Source organism: Nerophis ophidion, linkage group LG03 (assembly GCF_033978795.1).
Source record: "Nerophis ophidion isolate RoL-2023_Sa linkage group LG03, RoL_Noph_v1.0, whole genome shotgun sequence".
Lineage (NCBI taxonomy): Eukaryota > Metazoa > Chordata > Actinopteri > Syngnathiformes > Syngnathidae > Nerophis > Nerophis ophidion.
In genome coordinates this window covers 13,835,960-13,858,619 of record NC_084613.1, presented here as the reverse complement: position 1 = coordinate 13,858,619, position 22,660 = coordinate 13,835,960, and the positions used below count along the sequence as shown (strand labels likewise).

Below are 22,660 nucleotides of genomic sequence, written 5' to 3'. Positions count from 1 at the left end.
AGCTTTAGCGAAGACTCCCATGAGTTCAGGAAACTGGTGTGTGAGCAGAGCGAGCATGGCGGTGAAGGAGCAGAGGCCGGCCGTGAAGAGGATGAAGAAAGGAAGTTCCTTCTTGGGATACACTGACACCTCGTGGAACACTGCTTCAAGGTGACACACACACATATTAGCTTACATACGTGTGTGCTTGTATTTTTACCCTTCTTGAGACATCAACAAGGAAAAGTAGCTTCCATATGAGGAGGTGTGAACAAGTTAGGACATAAATCATCCTCCCAATACAGAAAACAATTGCATCTAATAGAGAATGTCTCATTTGCACCCCTAGGGTTGAAATCTATCAAAATGAGGGTGGTCCCAAAAAGGAGAGATTTTTCACATTGACTGTGTGTCGTTTTTAAAAGTGCTCCCCCTCTGGTCAACATATGAAATAACAAGTGTGTGTAAGAAATTGAAATGCGCTCCCTTTGCCCAAAATGTATGTAAAATAATAAAATAAATATGTATAAAGAGACATACTGTCATAACTTGAAGTAAATAATAAAAAACAAGAACAAAAAAATATACAAAAAAAAACAACTAAAAGCAGTCTCTCTCAATGTGTTGACTTTTTTCTTATTAAATTAGGAAAAATGTGTCATATTATTTCTGTTTCTTTAATATTGCAATATTTTTAAGTTTTCTTATGAAATTGTGACTTGTCGAGTAAAAGTCCTACAATTTTCATAAAATTGCCAAAATTTTAAGCTTTTCTTGTAAAATTCCAACTTTTATCATAATATTGAACAACTATTCCGTTTTTCTCGTAAAATTTTGCCTTGCCTTAAAGGGGAACATTATCACCAAACCTATGCAAGCGTCAATATATACCTTGATGTTGCAGAAAAAAGACCATGTATTTTTTTAACCGATTTCCGAACTCTAAATGGGTGAATTTTGGCAAATTAAACGCCTTTCTGTTTTTCGGCCTTTTGGCTATGACGTCAGAATGTGACGTCACCGAGGTAACACACCCGCCATATTCATTTTCACATTACAAACAGCTCTGTGATTTTCCGTTTTTTCGACTATTTTTTGGAACCTTGTATCATGCCTCGTCGGTGTGTTGTCGGAAGGTGTAACAACACTAACAGGGAGGGATTCAAGTTGCACCACTGGCAAGAAATCTTCCGCCAGACCCCCATTGAATGTACCAGAGTGTCTTCACATTTGACCGGCGATGCTAAGACAGACATGGCACAGCGATTTATGGATAACCTGCAGATACATTTGCAACGATTAAGTCAACGAAATCACAAAGGTGAGTTTTGTTGATGACTTATGTGCTAATCAGACATATTTGGTCACGGCATGACTGCCAGCTAATCGATGCTAACATGCTATGCTAATCTATGCTAACATGCTATTTACGCTAGCTGTATGTACATTTGAAACTAGATACCCACATTTAATGCGAAACAAACACTTACCAATTGATGGATTTAAGTTGCTCCAGTGTCACAAGATGCGAAAGTCCTGATCGTTTGGTCTGCACATTTTACCGGCGATGCTAATAAGGCAGCCATGCTATGGGCCACTTCATTAGGTACACCCATGCTATGGCCGAATAGCATCAGTAGCTATTCGCTCTATAGCTTCAATTTCTTCTTCAATTTCGTTTTCACTATCTGCCTCCATACTCCAACCATCTATTTCAATACAGGCGTAATCTGTTGAATCGCTTAAGCCGCTGAAATCCGAGTCTGAATCCGAGCTAATGTCGCTATCTTGCTGTTCTATTCGCCATTGTTTGTTTGTATTGGCAGCACTGTATGATGTCACAGGGAAATGAACAATGGCTTCAAGAGAGCGAAAATAAGCCACTTTAAAGCTTTTTTTTAGGGATATTCCGGGACCGGTAAAATTTTGAAAAAAACTTTAAAAAATACAACAAGCCACTGGGAACTGATTTTTATTGTTTTTAACCCTTTTGAAATTGTGATGATGTTCCCCTGTAAGCAAAAGTACGACTTTTATTATAATACTATGCAGTGGTCCTAAAGAGGTAGGTATTTTTCGGAGGTCTCAAGAAAGTAAGAAATACGTGTGTGTGTGTGTGTGTGTCTTACTGGGTAGCAGCTCTCTGTCTGCCGTCTCTGTGCAGATGGGATAAGGATAGAAGAGGTGACCTTTCTCCAGAGGATATGGAATCATTCTGAATGCTGCAGACAGACAGACAAGTGGTACAGAAGTGAAATATGTACAACAGTCTTCAGGGTTGCCAACATACTTGTGGCAGTAATACAAATAATTTCTATCATTTGCTGTATGATTTTCTTTAAAAAGGCAAAAAAAAGAATACATTTAAAAACTGTTACTAATTAAATCATCTATTTTTATGTGGTTTTGCTGCTATTGTACAAAGTACAATTCAGCATCTATTCTGGTGGTGTTAGAGACTGTACTCGTGTTGAGAGACAGCCAGCATGACGTCACACTTGCTTGGTGATGCTGCGAGCCTTTGTCTCCTTAAAAGCTGCCACTATCCTCTTAATATTTGCACATTTTGTGGCTGTCTGTCTGCAAGTATTAAATATTCCTAAGTCAATCATTGGCTTTATCAGAGGAAAAATGGAAGAGTTTGGGAATAACAGCAACTCAGTTAAGAAGTGGTAGGCCACGTAAACTGACAGAGGGGTCAGCAGACGGTGAAGCGCATAGTGGAAAGACTTTCTGCACAGTCAGTCGCTACAGAGCTCAAAACTTCATGTGACCTTCCAATCAGCCCACATACAGTACGCAGAGAGCTTCATGGAATGGGTTTCCATGGCCGTGCAGCTGCATCTAAGCCATACATCACCAAGTCCAATGCAAAGTGTGGGATGCAGTGGTGTAAAGCACGTCTCTACTGGACTTTAGAGCAGTGGAGACACCTTCTCTGCAGTGATGAATTACGCTTTTCCATCTGCCAATCTGATAGACTGGTCTGGGTTTGGAGGTTGCCAGTAGAACGCTACATTTCCAACTGCATTGTGCAGAGCGTGAAATTTGGTGGAGGGGGAATTATGCCGTGGGGTTGTTTTTCAGGAGTTGGACTTTGCTCCTTGGTTCCAGTGAAAGGAAATGTGAATGATCCAGAATACCAAAACATTTTGGACAAGTCCATTCTCCCAACCTTGTGGGAACAGTTTGGAGCGGACCCCTTCCTCTTCCAACATGCCTGGGCAGCAGTGCACAAAGTAGGGTCCATAAAGACATGGATGACAGAGTCTTGTATGGATGAACTTAACTGGCCTACACAGAGTCCTGACCCGAACCCGATAGAACATCTTTGGGATGAATTAGAACGGAGACTGAGAGCCAGAGCTTTTCCACCAACATGTGTGACCTCACCAATGTGCTTTTGGAAAAATGGTGGAAAATTCCTATAAACACACTCTGCAACCTTGTGGACAGCCTTCCCAGAAGAGTTGAAGCTGTAATGGCTGCAAAAGGTGGACCCACATCATATTGAACCCTATGGGTTAGGAATGGGATGGCACTTCAAGTTCATATCTGAGTCAAGGCAGGTGGCCAAATACATGTCCCACTATAACTATAACAAGCATCAATATAAACCCATCATTAACTAATAATTAGGAATAACAGCTTTAGAACACATCTCCATGACAACCATCTCCCATGATTGCTCTAAACGCGTGATCATCAGAGGCCACTGGTGCTGAGCCACTTCCTCTGAAATACGGTAAAGAACCAGGAGAAGACAAAAAAATGCTTCTCCTAAGTTTGTCATTACGTGGCGTTGATGTAAGGGTGGGGACCACGGACGTAACCAGGAAGTGTTGCGCAGGCTAGACCCTCCCAACTCATATCGCTGCTGGAGGACTTTCTTGACCACATTGGCCAAGTCCTTGGAACCAAGCAGCCCCCAGATTGAGACACAGCTGTGGAGCGAGCGCACAAATTACGACTAAAGTGATGAAACTGTAGTTTCGTTTGCGCTTGAATTTTATTGACAGTAAAAAACATTCGGTATTTATTTATTTTAGCACAACTTAACTTTATTTTGAATCTACTTGTTTAGTACTTATTTGTGTGTTTGTGTACTCACTGCCCTCCCAGGTGCAGTGCAGCAGGTTGAGCGCCCCCTCCACCCTCTTCCAGTGCTGCAGGTGAAAGAAGGCGTAGGCGATGGCCTCACTGTCGCCTCTCTTCAGGATGTGTTCTGGAGGAAGAATAAGACTCTTCATCTCCAGCAGGTACTGATGGTCACGTGACCGCCAGGAGAAGAAGACACATGACAGTCAGACACACAAGTCATGTGACCAGCGTGTGTGTGTGTGTGTCTGTGTGTCTTACTTTGGGCACATGAGGGTTAAACTCCACCGCTCTGTGGATGGCTTCTACTGCGTTCATCTCTGCTGTGCTCAGACCTCGTCTGGATGCTGCCTCTGGGGAGAACCTACACACACACACACACACACACACACACACGTTATAACGTAACAGTTGACATAGTTGAGATGTAGTACTTTAAAGTACATTCCAACATTCAAAACGGTCAGTCACTTCAAACAACACAAAGACGAATCAGCTATGTAAATAACATGATGTCACAATACATATATTACTAGTACTAGTACATGTGGTGGTAGTAATACATGAAGTAGTAATTGTAGTCGTAGTGCATGTACACTTAGTTTTAAGTGTATTTTTAGTACATTATGTAGTAGTAGTAGTATTAGTAGTACTACATGTAGGGTTATTATTAGTGCATGTAGGTGTATTTTTAGTGCATGAAGTAGTAGTAGTAAATATAGGAGTATTATTACTACATGAAGTAGTAGTACATGTAAGTGTATTATTACTACATGAGATAGTAGTAGTACATGTTAGTGTATTCATACATGAGGTAGTAGTGATTGTAGCTGTAATATGAGTATATGAGGTAGTATTAATACATGTAGGTGTATTATTAGTACATGTAGTAGTAGTGGTAGTACATGTAGGTGTATTATTGGTGCATGAAGTAGTAGATATAGGTGTATTAGTACATGAAGTAGTACATGTAGGTGTATTATTACTACATGAAGTAGTAGTACATGTAGGTATATCATTAGTGCATGAAGTAGTATTAGTAAATATAGGTGTATTATTACTACACGAAGTAGTAGTAGTACAAGTACGTGTATTATTAATGCATGAATAGTAGTAAATACGGGTGTATTATTACTACATGAAGTAGTAGTACATGTAAGTGTATTTTTAGTGTATGAAGTAGTAATAGTAAATATAGGTGTGAAGCAGTAGTAGTACATGTAAGTGTATCATCAGTGCATGAAGTAGCCGTAGTAATAGTACATGTAAGCGTATTAGTAGTTCATGAAGTAGTAGTAGTAAATATAGGTGTATTATTCCTACATGAAGTAGTTGTAGTAGTACATGTAAGTGTATTATTAGTGCATGAAGTAGGAGTAAATATAGGTGTATTATTACTACATGAAGTAGTAGTACATGTAAGTGTATTTTTAGTGTATGAAGTAGTAATAGTAAATATAGGTGTGAAGCAGTAGTAGTACATGTAAGTGTATCATCAGTGCATGAAGTAGTAGTAGTAAATTTAGGTGTATTATTACTAAATGAAGTAGTAGTACATGTAAGTGTATTTTTAGTGCATGAAGTAGTAGTAAATATAGGTGTATTATTACTACATGAAGTAGTAGTACATGTAAGTGTATTTTTAGTGTATGAAGTAGTAATAGTAAATATAGGTGTGAAGCAGTAGTAGTACATGTAAGTGTATTATTAGTGCATGAAGTAGTAGTAGTAAATATAGGTGTATTATTAGTACATGAAGTAGTTGTAGTTGTACATGTAAGTGTATTCATACATGAGGTTGTCGTGAATGTCGGTGTGATATGAGTATATGAGGTAGTATTAATATTATTACTACATGATGGAGTAGTAGTACATGGAGGTGTATTATTAGAAGATGAGGTAGTATTAGAAAGGTGAGACTTACTTGTCTGAAACAGCTCTCGCTTTGAGTAAAGCTGCTGTGTAGCAAATTGTTGCTGATTTTGGTAAACTGATATCTGTAACACAAAAATAGGATCCTGATTTTAGTCAAGTGATATCAACACAAAAATAGCATCCTGATTTTAGCCAAGTGATATCTGTAACATACAGATATGATCCTGATTTTAGTCAAGTGATATCAACACAATATTATCACGTTAGTCAAGTTCAGCATGAAAATAGGACCATGATGTCAAAGTAATAATAACTCAAAAATATGATCCTGATGTCAAAGTGATATTACAAAAAATATGATACTGATATTAGTGAAGTGGTATCAACACAAAAATATGACTGATGTTAGTAAAGTGATATCAACACAAAAATATGATCATGATTTTAATAAACTGATACCTGTAACACAAACATATGATCCTGATGTCAGTCGAGTGATAGCAACACAAAATTATGATACGGATTTTGGTAAAGTGATATCAGCACAAACATACGATCCTGATTTTGGTAAAGTGATATCAAAACAAAAAATATGATCCTGATGTCAGTAAAGTGATATCAACAAAAAGATATGATCATGTTAGTAAAGTGATATCAACACAAAAATATGATCCTAATGTCTAATAAAGGGATATCAACACAAAAATATGATTTGGATTTAGTAAAGTTATAACACAAACATATGATCAAGGTCAGTAAAGTGGTATCAGCACAAAAATATGATCCTCATTTTAGTCAAGTGATATCAACACAAAAATATGATCCTGCTGTCAGGAAAGTGATATCAACAAAAAATATTATCACCATTTAGTAAAGTGATATCAAAACAAAAATATGATACTGATGTTAGTCAAGTGATAACACAAAAATATGATCCTGATGTCAGTAAAGTGATATCAACGAAAAGATATGATCATGTTATTAAAGTGATATCAACACAAAAATATGATCCTGAAGTCAATAAAGGGATATCAACACAAGAATATGATCTGGATTTAGTAAAGTGATAACACAAACAAATGATCATGAGGTCAGTAAAGTGATATCAGCACAAAAATATGCACCTGATTTTAGTCAAGTGATATCAACACAAAAATATGATCGTGCTGTGAGGAAAGTGATATCAACAAAAAAATATGATCATGATCTGGTAAAGTGATAACACAAAAATATGATCCTGATTTTAGTAAACCGATACCTGTAACACAAACATATGATCATGATGTCAGTAAAGTGGTGTCAACAGAAAAAAGAGGATGAAGCAGCGATGCATGCTGGGTAAAAAGCATCTTACCGTCGTACTTGGCCAACACGGCCTGAACGTCAGCGTAGTTCTGGAGTTCCAGCAGCGACTCCAGCAGGTTTTCATGGATGTTGAACATACTGAGGAGAGGGAACTCCTTCATTAACTGGAAAACACACAACTGTTGTTACATGTAATAGCAGACAGGGGGCGCACGTGTGTGCATGTGTGTGTGTGTACGTGTGCAAGTGTGTGTGTGTGTGTACACTTGTGTGTGTGTGAGACACTTACGTCCCTCATCATTTTCACCGCCTCTCTCGTCCTTCCAAGCTTTCTGGAGCACATGGCCAATCTTCTCTTGATGTACACCAACACATTTGTGTCTCTTCCTGCACGACAACATGTGTGTTGCAATTACATAAACTGTGTCTACGTCCACCAGGGTGGACACGTGTGATCTGTGTGTACGCGTTCACCAGGGTGGACAAGTGTGTGTATACGTCCACCAGGATGGACACACGTGTATACGTCCACCAGGATGGACACATGTGACGTGTGCGTATACGTCCACCAGGGTGGACAAGTGTGTGTATATAGACGTCCAACAGAATGGACACACGTGTATACGTCCACCAGGGTGGACACATGTGATTTGTGTGTATACGTCCACCAGAGTGGACACATGTGACGTGTGCGTATACGTCCACCAGGGTGGACAAGTGTGTGTATATAGACGTCCACCAGGATGGACACACGTGTATACGTCCACCAGGATGGACACATATGTGTATACATCCAACAGGGTGGACACTTGTGACGTGTGTGTGTACATGTCCACCAGGATGGACATGTGTATACATCCAACAGGGTGGACACACGTGTGTATACGTCCACCAGGATGGACACGTGTCGTGTGTGTATACGTCCACCAGGATGTATGGGTGTAGCAGTGATGACAGTGATGACAAGTGTGTATGGGTGTAGCAGTGATGACAGTGATGACAAGTGTGTATGGGTGTAGCAGTGATAACAAGTGTGTATGAGTGTAGCAGTGATAACAAGTGTGTATGGGTGTAGCAGTGATAACAAGTGTGTATGAGTGTAGCAGTGATAACAAGTGTGTATGGGTGTAGCAGTGATAACAAGTGTGTATGAGTGTAGCAGTGATAACAAGTGTGTATGGGTGTAGCAGTGATGACAAGTGTGTATGGGTGTAGCAGTGATGACAAGTGTGTATGGGTGTAGCAGTGATGACAAGTGTGTATGGGTGTAGCAGTGATGACAAGTGTGTATGGGTGTAGCAGTGATGACAAGTGTGTATGGGTGTAGCAGTGATGACAAGTGTGTATGGGTGTAGCAGTGATAACAAGTGTGTATGAGTGTAGCAGTGATAAGTGTGTATGGGTGTAGCAGTGATAACAAGTGTGTATGAGTGTAGCAGTGATAACAAGTGTGTATGGGTGTAGCAGTGATGACAAGTGTGTATGGGTGTAGCAGTGATGACAAGTGTGTATGGGTGTAGCAGTGATAACAAGTGTGTATGGGTGTAGCAGTGATGACAAGTGTGTATGGGTGTAGCAGTGATGACAAGTGTGTATGAGTGTAGCAGTAATAAGTGTGTATGGGTGTAGCAGTGATGACAAGTGTGTATGGGTGTAGCAGTGATGAAAAGTGTGTATGAGTGTAGCAGTGATAAGTGTGTGTGGGTGTAGCAGTGATAAGTGTGTATGGTATGTAGCAGTGATGACAAGTGTGTATGAGTGTAGCAATGATAAGTGTGTGTGGGTGTAGCAGTGATAAGTGTGTATGGTATGTAGCAGTGATGACAAGTGTGTATGGGTGTAGCAGTGATAACAAGTGTGTATGAGTGTAGCAGTGATAACAAGTGTGTATGGGTGTAGCAGTGATAACAAGTGTGTATGAGTGTAGCAGTGATAACAAGTGTGTATGGGTGTAGCAGTGATGACAAGTGTGTATGGGTGTAGCAGTGATGACAAGTGTGTATGGGTGTAGCAGTGATGACAAGTGTGTATGGGTGTAGCAGTGATGACAAGTGTGTATGGGTGTAGCAGTGATGACAAGTGTGTATGGGTGTAGCAGTGATGACAAGTGTGTATGGGTGTAGCAGTGATAACAAGTGTGTATGAGTGTAGCAGTGATAAGTGTGTATGGGTGTAGCAGTGATAACAAGTGTGTATGAGTGTAGCAGTGATAACAAGTGTGTATGGGTGTAGCAGTGATGACAAGTGTGTATGGGTGTAGCAGTGATGACAAGTGTGTATGGGTGTAGCAGTGATGACAAGTGTGTATGGGTGTAGCAGTGATGACAAGTGTGTATGGGTGTAGCAGTGATGACAAGTGTGTATGGGTGTAGCAGTGATAACAAGTGTGTATGGGTGTAGCAGTGATAACAAGTGTGTATGAGTGTAGCAGTGATAACAAGTGTGTATGGGTGTAGCAGTGATAACAAGTGTGTATGAGTGTAGCAGTGATAACAAGTGTGTATGGGTGTAGCAGTGATGACAAGTGTGTATGGGTGTAGCAGTGATGACAAGTGTGTATGGGTGTAGCAGTGATGACAAGTGTGTATGGGTGTAGCAGTGATGACAAGTGTGTATGGGTGTAGCAGTGATGACAAGTGTGTATGGGTGTAGCAGTGATGACAAGTGTGTATGGGTGTAGCAGTGATAACAAGTGTGTATGAGTGTAGCAGTGATAAGTGTGTATGGGTGTAGCAGTGATAACAAGTGTGTATGAGTGTAGCAGTGATAACAAGTGTGTATGGGTGTAGCAGTGATGACAAGTGTGTATGGGTGTAGCAGTGATGACAAGTGTGTATGGGTGTAGCAGTGATAACAAGTGTGTATGGGTGTAGCAGTGATGACAAGTGTGTATGGGTGTAGCAGTGATGACAAGTGTGTATGAGTGTAGCAGTAATAAGTGTGTATGGGTGTAGCAGTGATGACAAGTGTGTATGGGTGTAGCAGTGATGAAAAGTGTGTATGAGTGTAGCAGTGATAAGTGTGTGTGGGTGTAGCAGTGATAAGTGTGTATGGTATGTAGCAGTGATGACAAGTGTGTATGAGTGTAGCAATGATAAGTGTGTGTGGGTGTAGCAGTGATAAGTGTGTATGGTATGTAGCAGTGATGACAAGTGTGTATGAGTGTAGCAATGATAAGTGTGTATGGTATGTAGCAGTGATAACAAGTGTGTATGGGTGTAGCAGTGATGACAAGTGTGTATGGGTGTAGCAGTGATGACAAGTGTGTATGAGTGTAGCAGTAATAAGTGTGTATGGGTGTAGCAGTGATGACAAGTGTGTATGGGTGTAGCAGTGATGAAAAGTGTGTATGAGTGTAGCAGTGATAAGTGTGTGTGGGTGTAGCAGTGATAAGTGTGTATGTGTGTATTAGTGATGTGTGTATTAGTGATGACGAGTGTGTATGGGTGTAGCAATGATAAGTGTGTATGGTATGTAGCAGTGATGACAAGTGTGTATGAGTGTAGCAATGATAAGTGTGTATGGTATGTAGCAGTGATAACAAGTGTGTATGGGTGTAGCAGTGATGACAAGTGTGTATGGGTGTAGCAGTGATACGTGTGTATGGGTGTAGCAGTGATGAAAAGTGTGTATGAGTGTAGCAGTGATAAGTGTGTATGGGTGTAGCAGTGATAAGTGTGTATGTGTGTATTAGTGATGTGTGTATTAGTGATGACGAGTGTGTATGGGTGTAGCAGTGATGACGTGTGTAAGGGTGGAGCAGTGACAAGTGTGTATGGGTGTAGCAGTGATGACAAATGTGTAAGGGTGTTGCCATACTTGCCAACCTTTAGACCTCCAATTTCAGGAGGTGGGGTAGGGGGCGGGGGAGTGGTTGAGGGCGTGGTTAAGAGGGGAGGAGTATATTTACAGCTAGAATTCACCAAATCAAATATTTCATAAATATATATATGTGTGTATATATATATATATATATATATATATATATATATATTATAAATAAGAAATACTTGACTTTCAGTGAATGCGAGATATATATATATATATATATATATATATATATATATATATATATATATATATATATATATATATATATATATAAATGAAATACTTAAATTTCAGTGTTTATTTATTTACACATATACACACACATAACACTCATCTACTCATTGTTGAGTTAAGGGTTGAATTGTCCATCCTTGTTCTATTCTGTCACTATTTTCTAACCATGCTGGACCCCCTCTCTGATGATGCATTGCTGAGTGGCACGCACAAAAGTGCTTTCATCAAATGCACTAGTCTGGAAACCTCCAATCTCTCCCTAGCATGGCCCAAAACCGGTCAATCTTTGCTTCCTGAGAAAGATCTTCACTGCCAAGCACTTGGTAGTCCACTACTTCTTCCCAGAGGCAATCCAGGTCCAATCGCAGCTGCGGCTTGGAACTAACAAGCATATTTCTTGATCTTACTCGTCGTCGACGGCGTCGCCATGGCTGTATCTTCCTCGTTCTTCTGCACTCTCTAAAAGCCGTAGATGTTATTGCTACATATGCATGTACAGTAGATGGCAGTATTGTCCTGTTTAATAGTGTCACAACATTGCTGTTTACGGCAGACAAACTGTTTTACGGTAGACGAAAAAGTGACTGCTATTGTTGTGTGTTGGCACCGCACTTGGAGGACGTTAATGAAACTGCCTAACAATAAACCCACATAAGAAACCAAGAACTCACCCTCGATCATTCTACAGTTATAACGTCATTGGGCAGGCACGCTGTTTATATTGTGGGAAAGCGGACGTGAAAACAGGCTGTCGACACGTCACTCAGGTCCGCATGGAGCTGGAGGGGGCGTGGCCTCCAGCTCCGCCTGAATTTCAGGAGAAAATTTGTCCCGGGAGGTTTTTGGGAGTCTCCCGTAAAATCTGGGAGGGTTGGCAAGTATGGGTGTAGAAGTGATGACAAGTGTGTACTAGACAGGAAGTAAGTACTCACTGTGCTGGGCCTCATACTGGGTGCTGTGGTGCTGCAGCTGTTGACTTCGGCGATAACAAACTTCTCCCGCTTTCAAGGCCTGCTTGAACAAGCGCTCAGCCTCCATGATGGTGGTGGCCTCTTCTTCGGCCAGCAGGATGTAGGCCGTGGCACAGCTGGGACGTGAAGAAGAAGCGTGTCAGAAGTGCTACATCAGGCTGTGTGTGGTGTTCCTGAAGGCCCCATACTTGAACCACTAGCATGGAGCGCATCATTGGAGAGAAGCCTTCCTTCTTTCAATATAATGATGATCTGTAGTGCATGAGAAAGTGGAACATAGTTGTCTCTGACCACGTGGTCACAACCAGCAATAAACTGCTGAGTCAGCGTGAGTTGATCCTTTCACACCAACGTTTTATAGCGCATGCAGAGCTAGATTAAGCCGCTGGGTGGGAGGGGACCACTCCCTATTTCTAATGCAGCTCTTGCCATCTGGTAGACTTACTACAAAATTATATCAGGGTGTCGCCTACAGCCACAGCTGTAACTGATCTGTCACAATAAGAGTTTGGTAGTCATTTGCTTTCTTAGCCCACACACCTGGCGACTAAAAGACTGCTTTTGTCTTTATTTTATTATTTACAGTACAATTATACTATTCACAAAAACTTTTTATTATTAACAGTACAATTGTATTTACGGTACAATTTGTATCATATACAGTACAATTGTGTTAGTCAAGGTATAGTTGTGTCGTATACAGTACAATGGTGTTATTTACAGTACAGTTGTATCATATACAGTACAACTGTGTTATTTATGTTACAATTGTATTATTATAATACCTTATTATTTACAATACAATTGTATTCAAGGTACAGTTGTGTCATATGCAGTACAACTGTTATTTATGGTACAATTGTATCATATACAGTACAATGATGTTATTTACAGTACAGTTGTATCATATACAGTACAACTGTGTTATTTACGGTACAATTGTATTATTATAATACCTTTTTATTATTTACAATACAATTGGATTCAAGGTACAGTTGTGTCATATACAGTACAACTGTTATTTACGGTATAATTGTATCATATACAGTACAATAGTGTTATTTATGGTACAGTTGTATCATATACAGCACTGGTCCCCAAACACTGGGCCGCAGAATAATTTTTTATAAATTTTTTTTTTTTTATATATATTTTTTTTTTATTAAATCAACATAAAAAATTAACACTTACAATTAGTGCACCAACCCAAAAAAACTCCCTTTTTCATGACAAAAAAAAATAAAAAATAAAGAGAGCAGACAGAAGACAAGGACTGTGTATACACCTATGATACGGTCTGACACGAAGGCCTTCGACTGAAACTAACAAAGGCGCAGTCTGCCTGGGCCACAGACATCATCAAAGCCCTGCTGACAAAATTGACCTCTGACTGAACACAAGTGCCTGGGGAACACGGACCAATGGTCTCTCACAAGGCTGAGTTCTAGCTCCAACGCTCTCCCCAGCACCGAATATGACATCTGTTTGGTATTATAAGAACAAGAGTTCAATCAAATAGAACGGCTGCTCAATGAAGATATCACTAAACTAGATCAGATCTGCAAAACTTGCCGCCTACAACCAAGCCCAGCAAAAACTGTTTTTAGTGTTTTCCATCTCTACGGCGCAGAAGCTGCCAGAGAACTCAACATCGACCTGAGCGGGCTTAAACGTACACATTCCCCTAATTCCACCTACCTTGGAGTGACCCTTGACAGGACTCCATCCTTCAAAGAACATATAACATGGACGGCAGGTAAATTGAAGTCCAGAAATGATCCAGAAATGAATTGGTATGTCAGACTTAGCCCTATCTTGGTTTAAATCTTAGCTTACTGAGAGGATGCAGTGCGTCTCCCATAACAATGTGACCTCGGACTACGTTAAAGTGTGGAGTTCCCCAGGGTTCGGTCCTTGGCCCTGTACTCTTCAGCATCTACATGCTGCCGCTAGGTGACATCATACGCAAATACGGTGTTAGCTTTCACTGTTATGCTGATGACACCCAACTCTACATGCCCCTAAAGCCGACCAACACGCCGGATTGTAGTCAGCTGGAGGCGTGTCTTAATGAAATTAAACAATGGATGTCCGCTAACTTTTTGCAACTCAACGCCCAAAAAACGGAAATGCTGATCATCGGTCCTGCTAGTCACCGACCTCTATTTAATGATACAACTCTAACATTTGACAACCAAACAATTAAACAAGGCGACACGGTAAATAATCTGGGTATTATCTTCGACCCAACTCTCTCCTTTGAGCTACACATTAAAAGCGTTACTAAAACGGCTTTCTTTCATCTCCGTAATATCGCTAAAATTCGCTCCATTCTGTTCCCTAAAGAGGCCGAGATCATTATCCATGCGTTTGTTACGTCTCGTCTCGATTACTGTAACGTATTATTTTCGGGTCTCCCCATGTCTAGCATTAAAAGATTACAGTTGGTACAAAATGCGGCTGCTAGACTTTTGACAAGAACAAGAAAGTTTGATCACATTACGCCTGTACTGGCTCACCTGCACTGGCTTCCTGTGCACTTAAGATGTGACTTTAAGGTTTTACTACTTACGTATAAAATACTACACGGTCTAGCTCCAGCATATCTTGCCGATTGTATTGTAGCATATGTCCCGGCAAGAAATCTGTGTTCAAAAGACTCCGGCTTATTAGTGATTCCTAGAGCCCAAAAAAAGTCTGCGGGCTATAGAGCGCTTTCCGTTCGGGCTCCAGTACTCTGGAATGCCCTCCCGGTAACAGTTCGAGATGCCACCTCAGTAGAAGCATTTAAGTCTCACCTTAAAACTCATTTGTATACTCTAGCCTTTAAATAGACTCCCTTCTTAGACCAGTTGATCTGCCGTTCCTTTTCTTTTTCTCCTATGTCCCACTCTCCCTTGTGGAGGGGGTCCGGTCCGATCCGGTGGCCATGTACTGCTTGCCTGTGCATGGGCTGGGGACATCTCTGCACTGCTGATCCGCCTCCGCTTGGGATGTTTTCCTGCTGGCTCCGCTGTGAACGGGACTCTCGCTGCTGTGTTGGATCCGCTTTGGACTGGACTCTCACGACTGTGAAAGTTCAATCCATTATGGATTGAACTTTCACAGTATCATGTTAGACCCGCTCGACATCCATTGCTTTCGTCCTCTCTAAGGTTCTCATAGTCATCATTGTCACCGACGTCCCACTGGGTGTGAGTTTTCCTTGCCCTTATGTGGGCCTACCGAGGATGTCGTAATGGTTTGTGTTGTGGTTTGTGCAGCCCTTTGAGACACTAGTGATTTAGGGCTATATAAGTAAACATTGATTGATTGATTGATCTGCTCTGCAATTTTGTTGGTGTAAAATAGGGCGCCTCAGGAGTAGCCATTGCATGCAGCCTGCAGCAAAGTATTGTGTCCTTGTTTGGTCCAGCTCAACACAACCATGAGGATCATAATCATGACAACTCCCTCACCATCACTCCCCCTGGCTCCCTGTCCTATCAAACATGGCACCTCCACCTGGCCCACAAACCGCATGTACCCATAGGGTGCTTAAAAAGTTCAAAGACTAAAAGACCTCCTCAACATCCAGACACCCCACCAGCCGACTTCACCATCCAATCAGCTTGGGAGAAGGAATGGGCGTCCAAGGAGATTCAGACCCTTCCCAACAGGTCTTTGGCACTGACCTCCCAAGGAGACAGTGGTGGACCATCAGAAGATTCAGGACTGGACATGGCCCTCCCTGGCTCATGTGCGACTGAGAGGAGGATTAGTCAGCCTCAGCAGACCTAGGAGGCAACTGCTTGGCTGAAGGATAAATACATCTACAATACAGCTGTATTTTTTCAAGTACAATTGTATTATATACGATAGTTGTATTTTTTCAAGTACAAATGTATAGTTTAAGTACATTTGTATAATTTACATTAAACTTAAAGTAACCGTAGACATAATTTGGTATTAAAATGGTATTTACAGTACCATTCGACTTATGGTGCAGTTGTATTATTTACGTTACAGTACTATGTATGTATTAACTTCAAAGGCTTCTTATGTAAGAAGTACATTTCTTCTTATATATGAGGTATATTTGTTTACATCTTACATAAGTACATTTGTTTACTTCTTGAAAATGCAGTTCGTGTGTGTACTTTTTACATAAGTACATGTGGTTACTTCCTATATGTAGTACATTTCTGTACTTACATATGCAATACATTTATTTAATTCTTATATATGAAGTACATTTGTTTACTTCTTTTATATGAAGTACATTTGTTTACTTCTATATATGAAGTTTATTTGTTTACTTCTGACATAAGAAGTACATTTGTTTACTTCTTGTATATGCAGTACACATGTTTACTTCTTATATGCATTTGTTTACTTCTTACATATGAAGTACATTTGTTTACTTCTGACATAAGAAGTATATTTGTTTACTTGTATATGCAGTACACATGTTTACTTATATACATTTTACTTCTGACATAAGAAGTATATTTGTTTACTTCTTGTATATGCAGTACACATGTTTACTTCTTTTATATGAAGTACATTTGTTTACTTCTTGTATATGAAGTACATTTGTTTACTTCTTGTATATGAAGCACATGTGTTTACTTCTTACATAAGGAGGTAAGAAATCTTGCAGTGTCTTCATCATGTCTAAAAATAAACACAGCAGCCTTCAAAGGCAGGAAGTTTTCCCCACAAATAAAATCCTCTCCACACTCACATCTCTTACTGTCCTGCATCCATCCTATTAGTCGGTCATACTATCAACAATCCGATATAAACCCACACATTCATCCACCCACAGTCATCCGGTCACCCACCCATACATTTATCCACATACACAATCATCCACCCACAGTCAATCATAAACCCACAAAGTCATCTATTCCTAATGAAATCATCCAAACAACTATCCACCCACATGTCAGTCATCCATCCACCAACACAGTCATCCACCCACCCAATCGTCCGCCGACCATCCAGCCACACAGTCAGTGGTCCATCCACACGATCAACCACCCACAGAATTGTCCGTCAACCATCCATCCACAGTCAGTGGTCCACCCACACAATCATCCACCAACAAAGTCATCCACCCACACAATCGTCCATCCACTGTCAGTGGTCCACCCACACAAACATCCATCCACACACATTTAGTGGTCCCCCCACACATGCGTTCGTCCACCATCCATCCTTAGAGTCAGTGGTCCACCCACACAATCGTCCGTCCACCATCCACCCACACACAGTCAGTGGTCTACCCACACAATCACTTGTCCACCATCCATCCAGTCAGTGGTCCACCCACACAAACATCCACCCACACAATCGTCCGTCCACCATCCATCCACACATCGTCAGTGGTCAACCCACACAATCATTCGTCCAACATCCATTCTTAGAGTCAGTGGTCCACCCACACAATCGTTCGTCCACCATCCATCCACAGTCAGTGGTCCACCCACACAATTGTCCGTCCACCATCCATCCACACCCAGTCAGTGGTCCACCCACACAAACATCCACCCACACAATCGTCCGTCCACCATCCATCCACACATCGTCAGTGGTCAACCCACACAATCATTCGTCCAACATCCATTCTTAGAGTCAGTGGTCCACCCACACAATCGTTCGTCCACCATCCATCCACAGTCAGTGGTCCACCCACACAATTGTCCGTCCAACATCCATTCTTAGAGTCAGTGGTCCACCCACACAATCGTTCGTCCACCATCCATCCACAGTCAGTGGTCCACCCACACAATCGTTCGTCCACCATCCATCCACAGTCAGTGGTCCACCCACACAATCGTTCGTCCACCATCCATCCACAGTCAGTGGTCCACCCACACAATCGTTCGTCCTCCATCAATCCACAGTCAGTGGTCTACCCACACAATCACTTGTCCACCATCCATCCAGTCAGTGGTCCATCCACACAAACATCCACCCACACAATCGTCCGTCCACCATCCATCCACACATCGTCAGTGGTCAACCCCCACAATCATTCGTCCAACATCCATTCTTAGAGTCAGTGGTCCACCCACACAATCGTTCGTCCACCATCCATCCACAGTCAGTGGTCCACCCACACAATCGCCCGTCCACCATCCATCCACACACAGCCAGTGGTCCACCCACACAATCGTTCGTCCACCATCCATCCACACACAGTCAGTGGTCCACCCACACAATCGTTCGTCCACCATCCATCCACAGTCAGTGGTCCACCCACACAATCGCCCGTCCACCATCCATCCACACACAGCCAGTGGTCCACCCACACAATTGTCCGTCCAACATCCATTCTTAGAGTCAGTGGTCCACCCACACAATCGTCCGTCCACCATCCATCCACACACAGTCAGTGGTCCACCCACACAATCGTTCGTCCACCATCCATCCACACACAGTCAGTGGTCCACCCACACAATCGTTCGTCCACCATCCATCCACAGTCAGTGGTCCACCCACACAATTGTCCGTCCACCATCCATTCACAGTCAGAGGTCCACCCACACAATCGTTCGTCCTCCATCCATTCACAGTCAGAGGTCCACCCACACAATCGTTCGTCCTCCATCAATCCACAGTCAGAGGTCCACCCACACAATCGTTCGTCCTCATCCATCCACACAGTCAGTGGTCCACCCACACAACCAACCACCCACAGAATTGTCCGTCCACCATCCATCCACAGAGTCAGTGGTCCACCCACACAATCGTTCGTCCACCATCCATCCACAGTCAGTGGTCCACCCACACAATTGTCCGTCCACCATCCATTCACAGTCAGAGGTCCACCCACACAATCGTTCGTCCTCCATCCATTCACAGTCAGAGGTCCACCCACACAATCGTTCGTCCTCCATCAATCCACAGTCAGAGGTCCACCCACACAATCGTTCGTCCTCATCCATCCACACAGTCAGTGGTCCACCCACACAACCAACCACCCACAGAATTGTCCGTCCACCATCCATCCACAGAGTCAGTGGTCCACCCACACAATCGTTCGTCCTCCATCCATCCACAGTCAGTGGTCCACCCACACAATCGTCCATCCACCATCCAGCCACACAGTCTGGTCCACCCAAAAAATCAACCACCCACAGAATTGTCCGTCTACCATCCATCCACAGAGTCAGTGGTCCACCCACAAAATCGTCCGTCCACCATCCATCCAAACAGTCAGTGGTGCACCCACACAATCACCCACCCAGTCATCCATCCACCCAATCAATCATCAACCCACAGTCATCCGTCCACACAATCAATCTTTTATCGCACAATCACCCACCCAGTCAGTCGTCCATCCACACAGTCATCCAACCACACAATCAATCATCCATCACACAATCATTCACCCACAGTCACCCATCCACACAATCAATCTTTCCTCACACAATCATCCATTCACAGGGTCATCCAACCACACAGACATTCATCCACCCACAGTCAGTCATCCATCCATCCAAGGTAGAACATAAGAAGTGTTCTTACTCTTCCAGCTGCAGAGCTTCGTGAGCGGCTGAGATGCGAGCTTGAGGGTTCCTCTCTCTCCAGGCCTTCTGCATGACTGCGAGCACAGAGGACAGCAGCCAGAGTTTAGGGGGAAGATGGCGTCCGCGGCGAGGAACTAACTCACTGGCGTCGGCGGGTCTGAGGTGGTCGGAGTCGCACGTGAAGAAGGTCTGGTGGTCCTGCGCTGACAGGTTCATGTCGTAGTACGTCAGCGGCTCTCGTCCCGTCACCCACGTGTACCTGAATGCAACGCCGTCACACTTCAACACTTCAGAGCAGTCAGGACGCTCCAGATGCTACGTGCCATCTTTTTTAGTCTACGTTTACTTTAGTCTTATCTTGTTAGTCCAAATTCATTATTTAGTCCTAACTTTTTAGTCTTAATTAACTTTGTAGTCTGAATGTACTTTTTAGTCCTCAACGTTTTAGTGTAAATGTACATTTTAGTCTTAACTTTTTAATCTAAATTAATTTTGTAGTCCTAACTTTATAGTCTAAATTTACTTTTTAGGCTTAAATTTATAGTCTAAATTAAATTTTTTAGTCTAAATAAAACCTTTTTTAGTCCAACTTTTTAGTCTAAATGTACTTTATTCTTAACTTTTTAGTCTAAATTAACATGTTTTTCTTAACTTGCTACTCTAAATTAACTTTTGTCTTAACTTGTTAGTCTAAATTAACTTTTTAGTCTAAATTAACTTTAGTCTAAATGTACTTTTATTCTTAACTTTTTAGTCTAAATTAACTTTAGTCTAAATTAACTTTTTAGTCTAAATATACTTTTTATTCTAAATTAACTTTTTAGTTTAAACTTTTTTGTCTACATGTACTATTTAGTTTTAACTTTTTAGTCAATTAACTTATTAGTCGCAACTTTTAAGTCTTAATTAACTTTTTAGTCTAGATTAACTTTAGTCTAAATATATTTTTCATTCTAAATTAACTTTTTAGTCTAAATTAATTTTGTAGTCCTAACTTTATAGTCTAAATGGACTTTTTAGGCTTAAATTTATAGTCTAAATAAAAATTTTTAGTCTAAATAAAAACTTTTTTAGTCCAACATTTTAGTCTAAATGTACTTTATTCTTAACATTTTAGTGTAAATTAACATTTTATTCTTAACTTGCTACTCTAAATTAACTTTTGTCTTAACTTGTTAGTCTAAATTTACTTTTTAGTCTAAATTAACTTTAGTCTAAATTAACTTTTTAGTCTAAATATACTTTTTATTCTAAATTAACTTTTTAGTTTAAACTTTTTAGTCTACATGTACTATTTAGTTTTAACTTTTTAGTCTAAATTAACTTTTTAGTCGCAACTTTTTAGTCTTAATTAACTTTTTGGTCTAGATTAACTTTAGTCTAAATGACCTTTTTAGTCTTAACTTTTTAGTCTAAATGTACTTTTATTCTTAACTTTTTAGTCTAAATTAGCCTCTTATTCTTAACTTGTTAGCTTAAATTAACTTTTTAGTCTTAACTTATTAGTCTAAATTAACTTTATAGTCTAATTAACTTTAGTCTTAATTTACATTTTAAAGTTAAAGTACCAATGATTGTCACACACACACTTGGTGTGGTGAAATTATTCTCTGCATTTGACCCTTGATCACCCCCTGGGAGTTGAGGGGAGCAGTGAGCAGCAGCGGTGCCCCACCCGGGAATCATTTTTGGTAATTTAACCCCCAATTCCAACCCTTGATGCTGAGTGCCAAGCAGGGAGGCAATGGGTCCCATTTTTATAGTCTTTGGTATGACTCACGACTTACCGATTTCAGGGCAGACAATCTAACCACTAGGCCACCGAGTAGGTCTAAATGTACTTTTTATTCTAAATGTACTATTTAGTCTTAACTTTTTAGTCTAAATTAACTTTTTAGTCTTTTTAGTCTAAATGTAATTTTATTCTTAACTTTTTAGTGTAAATTAACATTTTAGTCTTGACTTGTTAGTGTAAATTAACTTTTTAGGCTTAACCTTTTAGTCTAAATTCACTTTAGTCTAAATCAACTTTTTAGTCTAAATGTACTTTTTATTATAAATTTAATTTTTTGTTTTAAATTTTTAGTCTAAATGTACTATTTAGTCTTAACTTTTTAGTCTGAATGTACTTTTAAGTCTTAACGTTTTAGTCTAAATTAACTTTAGTCTAAATTTACTTTTAGGTGTAAATTAACATTTTAGTCTTAACTTGTTAGTCTAAAATTAACTTTTTAGTCTTAACTTTTTTAGTTTTAACATTGTAGCTGAGATAGGCGCCAGCGACCTCAAAAGGGAATAAGCGGTAGAAAAATGGATGGATGGATGGATTTTGGTCTAAATGTACTTTATAGTCTTAACTTTTTAGTTTTAACATTTTGGTCTAGATGTACTTTTCAGTCTTGACTTTTTAATCTAAATGGGCTTTTTAGTCTAAATTTACTTATTAGTCTAAATTTACTTTTTATTCTAAATTCACTTTTTAGTTTTAACTTTTTAGTCTAAATGTACTATTTAGTCTTAAAGTTTTAGTCTAAATTAACTTAAGTCTAAATTTACTTTTTAGTGTAAGTTAACATTTTATTCTTTACTTGTTAGTCTAAATTAACTTTTTATTCTAAATGTACTTTTTAGTCTTAACTTTTTAGTTCTAACATTTTGGTCTAAATGTACTTTTTAGTCTTAACTTTTTAGTCTAAATTAACTTTAGTCTAAATTAACTTTTTATTCTAAAATAACTTTTTAGTTTTAACATTTTGGTCTAAATGTACTTTTTCATCTTAAATTTTTAGTCTAAATTAACTTTGGTCTAAATTTACTTTTTATTCTAAATTAACTTGTTAGTTTTAA

At 40.3% G+C, this 22,660-nt stretch overlaps 1 protein-coding gene across 5 annotated transcripts in view; it reads right to left on the bottom strand.

Annotated features, from left to right (window-relative positions):
• LOC133549151 (suppressor of tumorigenicity 7 protein homolog) overlaps window positions 1-22,660 on the bottom strand; it is a 54,809-nt gene that overhangs the window by 398 nt on the left and 31,751 nt on the right. For 2 of the 5 annotated variants that reach the window (XM_061894305.1, XM_061894309.1), the window contains 10 exons: window positions 19,957-20,072; window positions 19,812-19,887; window positions 12,255-12,409; window positions 7,547-7,644; window positions 7,307-7,436; window positions 6,002-6,074; window positions 4,339-4,441; window positions 4,091-4,241; window positions 2,109-2,201; window positions 1-143 (listed from right to left, as the gene is read on the bottom strand). In XM_061894305.1, coding sequence (XP_061750289.1) covers window positions 1-143; window positions 2,109-2,201; window positions 4,091-4,241; window positions 4,339-4,441; window positions 6,002-6,074; window positions 7,307-7,436; window positions 7,547-7,644; window positions 12,255-12,409; window positions 19,812-19,887; window positions 19,957-20,072 — 1,138 coding nt within the window. The remainder of the gene's footprint in view (window positions 144-2,108; window positions 2,202-4,090; window positions 4,242-4,338; window positions 4,442-6,001; window positions 6,075-7,306; window positions 7,437-7,546; window positions 7,645-12,254; window positions 12,410-19,811; window positions 19,888-19,956; window positions 20,073-22,660) is intronic. The other 3 variants (XM_061894306.1, XM_061894307.1, XM_061894308.1) reach the window with 3 other exon arrangements.